The following is a 6,417-nucleotide window of genomic DNA, read 5'->3' as shown; positions in this document are numbered from 1 at the left end:
ACTTGGTACTAACACATTTCATACTTAACCTTATAAGTGAATACTTGTGATCTCTGTTGACTAGTCATAAATATTTCACAGATACCACTGAAGCTTTGCTGAGTCTGAAATGCAGTATAATAGAAAACATGACTAAAAGAGCTCTGAAATTCTAGAAAATTTATAACTTATACAGTAGAAATTCCTAAAATGGTTAAACACAGAAAGGTCCATATTAACATTGTTTTCAGGGAAAGCAAAGAGGGGTGGCCTCATCAGTCAACATTCCACATTCATGATGATATATGAAAAGGACATGGAAAGGCAAAGTGCAATGTGGTCTAAAAAAAGAGGAGGAATCAAACTGAGCCCACTGTTAAGGATAAAGCTCATTCAGTGAGTAAGCACGGATCTGAGAACAATCATAAGACTCAATAATATTTGCGTGTTTAAATGGCATGATTAGAGAGCAAAAGGATCTCAGGCAAAAACCTTGTTCTGAAGAAAATTATGGAAAAACACATTCACACATACACAAAACATGGATACACACACACATCTGGTTCTGCTTAGTTTGCAACTCTCCTCAGGGTTTTGTTCACTGCAAGTCTGACATCCTTATTTCTTAGACTATAGATGAGGGGGTTCAACATGGGGACTATATTGGTATAAAATACTGATAAGAACTCCCGCTGGCCAATGGAACCATCTGAAGAGGTCTTGAGATGTGTGCACAACCCAGAACCATAGAAGAGGGCAATAGTTATTATGTGGGAGCCACAAGTACTGAAGGCTTTGGACCAACCCTGAGCTGATGAGATCTGGAGGATATTGGAGAGGATCAAAGCATAAGAAACAAAAATGATGAAGCTAGATATTATTACAACTGTGCTCACAACAATAGAATCCACTAGCTCACTGGCATCAGTGCGGGTGCAGGACAGCTGGAGGAGGGGGAAGATGTCACACATGTAATGATTGATGATGCTGGAATCACAAAAGGACAATCTAACCATGTTTCCTGTGTGGACCATGGCACCAGCAAACCCCATTGCATATGAACCAAGCATGAGCAGAAAACAGACCTGAGGGGACATAGTGACTGTGTACCAAAGGGGCTTACAGATGGCCACATAGCGATCATAGGCCATGGCTGTCAACACATAGCATTCAGAGTGGACAAAGAAACAGAAAAAAAACAGTTGAGCCATACATCCTTCAAAGGAGATGGTGTTCTCTGACACAAAGCTCATCAGCAGTTTAGGGGTAATGACCAAGGAGTGGCAGAGATCTATGAAGGACAGATTGAAGATGAAGAAATACATGGGAGTATGAAGATGAGCGTTCAGGTATATCAGATTAATTAAGCTCACATTCCCTACCACAGTGACCATATGGTTCACGAAGAAGAGTAAGAAGAGGGGTAACTGCAGTTGAGTGAGGTCTGTAAATCCCACCAGGATGAACTCAGTTACTGAAGAATCATTTCCCACAACCATTATTGACAGTGGTGTGATCTGTGAGGAAATAAGAAAAGAACGTTACATCAGGGAGGGATTCAGATCCTTTGTTTCTAGGCTGAAGACTTGTTCCACCGGGGCTCAAGTGTGACTGTTGGGACAGCGAGCGATGACTCCCTATCTTTCAACTTTCTTCTCACAACTGTCTTTTCATGTTTTCACATCTCAGCTGCAACTCCTCACCTCCTCTTGACTGACTAGCGGGGGCCTAAAGTAATGTTCACATTGGAGAGATAAAGAAACAATGATATGACTAGGATGGCCAAACCCATACAGCAAGAAAGGAAAGGAGTCCAGAGTGGTACTTGGGACCACTTCCTATGGAAATTCCTGAAGCCTGGACAAAGAAGTCAGTGTGATACCCACTGTGCTCACTGCTCAACTCACTCTCTCCTTCTTGTTATTTGTTTGTTTGTTGTTCAGCTGCCAAGTCGTCTCCGACTCTTCGCGACTTCACGGACCGCAGCACACTAGGCTCCTCTATTCAACACTATATCCCGGAGTTTGCTCAAATTCATCTCCAATGAGTTGGTGATATTATCTAACCATCTCATCCTCTGTCACCCCCTTCTCCTTTTGTCTTCAGTCTTTCCCAGCATCAGGGTCTCTCCCTCTTACCCTTTAGAAAGTCAGCACCAGACTTAGTTAACATGCTGAGACTGTCCCCATATGATTCTACATTTCTCCTACCTATTTCCTTTATCCAATCTTACCTCAAAATCACAATGAATTGTTTAAGAAGGGCAGGTGGTTTCCCACACCTCTCCACTGCAGTAGTGGTGGGAATGAAAACATCAGAACAGAGAAGACTTGCTGTGCAATTTCCTTCTACCTGGAGGTCTCTTAGGCCATAAGTGTTCTTATCCTTTCCCTGGCCTGAAGGATACAAAGGTTCTGACCGTGGAGGAAGCAACACCCATCTATTTGTGGATTTACATATAATGTCTTCAGGACCAGGCAAATGCAACTGCTTTCTGTCTCCAAACCATCATCTGGCTGATAATGTGAATGCATCTCATTCTCTGTGGATCTCAGCAACCTGTTTGGAAGCTTGGAAAATGAGCCTCATTTAAGATTAAAGTTTGATCAGGCTCCTTAGGGAAAAAATTATTGAGCCTGTGTTTACATACTTCATCAATAAGTTGATATTGGTACCTTTGGGATTTAATGTTCCTCTCCAAGTATCAGTTCACATTAAGAATTTGTTGATGTATAATAAATTACCATAAACTGTAGTGACTTAAATAAATACCCAGTTATTCCATAAATTAAAGGTCTGGTATGGCGTGGCTGGATTCTCTGCTCAGGCTAAAATCAGGGTGTGGGCAGGGCTTTGCATTTTCTTCTGGGGACTCTACAGAGAATTTTTTTCCAAACTCCTTCAGGTTGTTGGAAGAACTAAATTTCTGTGGTTTCAGAACTGAGAGCTTCATTTTCTTGTTGACTGTCAGCTGCAGGTCTCTCTCAGTTTGCATAGGCTGCCTGTATTTATCATCATGTAGCCCTCTTGTCTTCAATATGGCAGTAAATGGAACACTGAATCCTTTTTAAAAATTTTAATTGAGACATATTTAAATTTATTTAGATACATTTGAGAAACAGTATCACAGGAACATCTTGAAATTAATTTTTACTACTTTTACTCATGCCTTAATTATAAAGTAATATGTGCTTATTTTTGAAACCACAGATGATTGAGACGTATATCAAGTAAAAAGTGCCTGGTCCTCTCCATCTTTTCCTCCAAAGATAAAGTATAGTTGACTAACAATGTTAGTTTCAGGTGTATTGCAGAGTGATTCAGTTATACATATACATGCATCTATTCTTTTTAGAATTCTTTTCCCATTCAGGTTATTACAGAGTAGTGAGCAGAGTTCCCTGTGCTATACATTAGGTCCTTGGTTATCTATTTTAAATGTAGCAGTGTGTAAATGTCAGCCCCAAGCTTCCAATCTGTCGCTCCCTCCAGCCCTTCCTTCCTGGTAACCATAAGTTCATTCTCTAAGTCTATGAGGTTCTTTCCATTTTGTGAGTAAGTTTGTATGTATCATTTGTTTTTATATTCTGCCTATAAGCAGTATTATATGATATCTGTCTTTCTCTGTCTGGCTTTACTTAATATGATGATCTTCAGGTCCATTGATGTTGCTGCAAATGGCATTATTTCATTCTTCTTTATGGCTGAGCAATATTTTATTGCATATATGTATCACATCTTCTTGATTAATTCCTCTGTCAATGGGCATTTAAGTTGCTTCCTTGTCTTGGCTACTGTAAGCTGTGCTGCAATGAACACTGCGGCATATGTATCATTTCAAAAACTATGTTTTTCTCTGGATATATGCCCAGGAGTGGGATTGTTGAATCATATGGTATATCTATGTTTAGTTTCTTATGGAACTTCCATATTGTTCTCCATAGTGGTTACACCAATTTACATTCCCTCCAACAGTGTAGGAGAGTTCTCTTCTCTCCACACCCTCTCTAGCATTTATTGTTTGTAGCCTTTTTGATGATGGCCATTCTGACTGGTGTGAGGTGATCTCATTGTAGTTTTGATTTGAAGTCAAGTGGGTCTTGGGAAGCATCACTACAAACAAAGCTAGTGGAGGTGATGAAATTCCAGCTGCTGCCAAGTCACTTCAGTCGTGTCCAACTCTGTGTGACCCCATAGACGGTAGCCTACCAGGCTCCCTCGTCCCTGGGATTCTCCAGGCAAGAACACCAGAGTGGGCTGCCATTTCCTTCTCCAATGCATGAAAGTGAAAAGTGAAAGTGAAGTCGCTCAGTCGTGTCCAACTCTTGGCGACCCCATGGACTACAGCCTACCAGGATCCCCTGTCCATGGGATTTTCCAGGCAAGAGTACTGGAGTGGGGTGCCATTGCCTTCTCCAGAAACTCCAGCTGAGCTATTTCAAATCCTAAAAGATGATGATGTTAAAGTGCTGCACTCAATATGAAAGCAAATTTTTAAAACTCAGCAGTGGCCACAGGACAGGAAAAGGTCAGTTTTCATTCCAATCCCAAAGAAAGGCAGAGCTGAAAGAATGTTCAAACTACCACACAACTGCACTAATTTCACATGCTAGCAAAGTGATGGTCAAAATTCTCCAAGCTAGGCTTCAACAGTATGTGAACCAAAACTCCCAGAAGTTCAAGCTGGATTTAGAAAAGGCAGAGGAACCAGAGATCAATTGCCAAAGTCTGTTGGATCACAGAAAAAGCAAGAGAATATCAGAAAAACACCTACTTCTGCTTAATTGACTATGCTAAAGCCTTTGACTGTGTGGATCATAACAAACTATGGAAAATTCTTAAAGAGATGGGAATACCAGACCACCTCACCTGCCTCCTGAGAAAACTGCATGCAGGTCAAGAAGCAACAGTTAGAACCAGACATGGAACAACAGACTGGTTACAAACTGGGAAAGGAGTACATCAAGGGTGAATATTATCACCCTGCTTATTTAACTTCTATGCAGAGTACATCATGCTAAATGCTGGGCTGCATGAAGCACAAGCTGGAATCAAGGTAGCTGGGAAAAATATCAATAACCTCAGATATGTAGCTGATACCACACTTATGGCAGAAAGCAAAGAGGAACTAACGAGCCTCTTGATGAAGGTGAAAGAGAAGAGTAAAAAAGTTGGCTTAAAACTCAACATTCAAAAAAAGATCATGGCATCTGGTCCTATCACTTCTTTGCAAATAGATGGGGAAACAGTGTAAACAGTGACAGACTATTTTTGGGGGCTCTGAAATCACTGCAGATGGTGACTGAAGCCATGAAATTAAAAGATGCTTGCTCGTTGGAAGAAAAGCTATGACCAACCTAGACAGCATATTAAAAAGCAGAGACATTACTTTGCCAACAAAGATCTGTATAGTCAAAACTATGGTTTTTCTAGTAAGCATGTATGGATGTGAGAGTTGGACCATAAAGAAGGGTGAGCAATGAAGAATTGATGCTTTTGAACTGTGGTGTTGGAGAAGACTCATCAGAGTTCCTTGGACTGCATGAATATCAAACCAGTCAATCCTAAAAGAAATCACTCCTGAATATTCATTGGAAAGGCTGATGCTGAAGCTGAAGATCCAATACTTTGGCCACCTGATGTGAAGAACTGACTCATTACAAAAGACCCTGATGCTGGGCAAGATTGAAAGCAAGAGAAGGGGCCTACAGAGGACAAAATGGTTGGATGGCAGCACCGACTCAATTGGCATGAGTTTGAGCAAACTCCAGGAGTTGGTGATGGATAGGGAAGCCTGGCGCGCTGCAGTCCATCGGGTGGCAAAGAGTCGGACACGGCTGAGCAACTGAACAACAACAGAAATAATGAGTTGATGTTGAACATCCTTTCATGTGACTCTTGGCCTTCTGTATGTCTTCTTTGGAGAAATGTCCACTTAGGTCTTCTGTCCTTTGTTGACTGGCTTATTTGTTTTGGTGCTTTTATGCGTCATAAACTGTTTGTAAATTTTGGAGACTAATCCCTCATCAGTCGCATCATTTGCAAATATTTTCTCCCTATCTCTCTGTTGTCTTTTCATTTTTAAAGATTTTTTCCTCTACTGTGCAAAGGTTTTTGAGTTTAAGTAGGTCCCATTTGTTTATTTTGTTTTTATTTCCATGGCTCTGGGAGAGGGATTGAAGAAGAAACTGCAACAATTTATGTCAGACAGTGTTCTGTCTATATTTTCCACCATATACTCAGATCACATGAAACTATGTAGCTCTTATATAGGTACCTGCTTTGATAACTTCCCGTGTCAACATGTGGCAGGCATGAACATTATTGCCCTTTACCCAAGATTACCCAACAGGTATTTTGAGCTTTTAAAGTCCAAAATGAGGAGAAGAAATAAAGAGAAAGGAAAAGACTCATTATCTGCTGCTCACTATCCATAGT

At 40.8% G+C, this 6,417-nt stretch overlaps 1 protein-coding gene across 1 annotated transcript; it reads right to left on the bottom strand.

The window, feature by feature from the left end:
• Positions 1-548: 548 nt before the first annotated feature.
• Positions 549-1,481, bottom strand: LOC102285952 (olfactory receptor 8C8). Its single transcript, XM_005906549.2, has one exon. It carries the CDS (start codon positions 1,476-1,478, stop codon positions 549-551), a length of 930 nt encoding a protein of 309 aa, XP_005906611.2. The 5' UTR covers positions 1,479-1,481.
• Positions 1,482-6,417: the final 4,936 nt, after the last annotated feature.

Source organism: Bos mutus, chromosome 29 (genome assembly GCF_027580195.1).
Source record: "Bos mutus isolate GX-2022 chromosome 29, NWIPB_WYAK_1.1, whole genome shotgun sequence".
NCBI classification, from domain to species: Eukaryota; Metazoa; Chordata; class Mammalia; order Artiodactyla; family Bovidae; genus Bos; species Bos mutus.
This window is presented reverse-complemented; position numbering and strand designations above follow the sequence as displayed.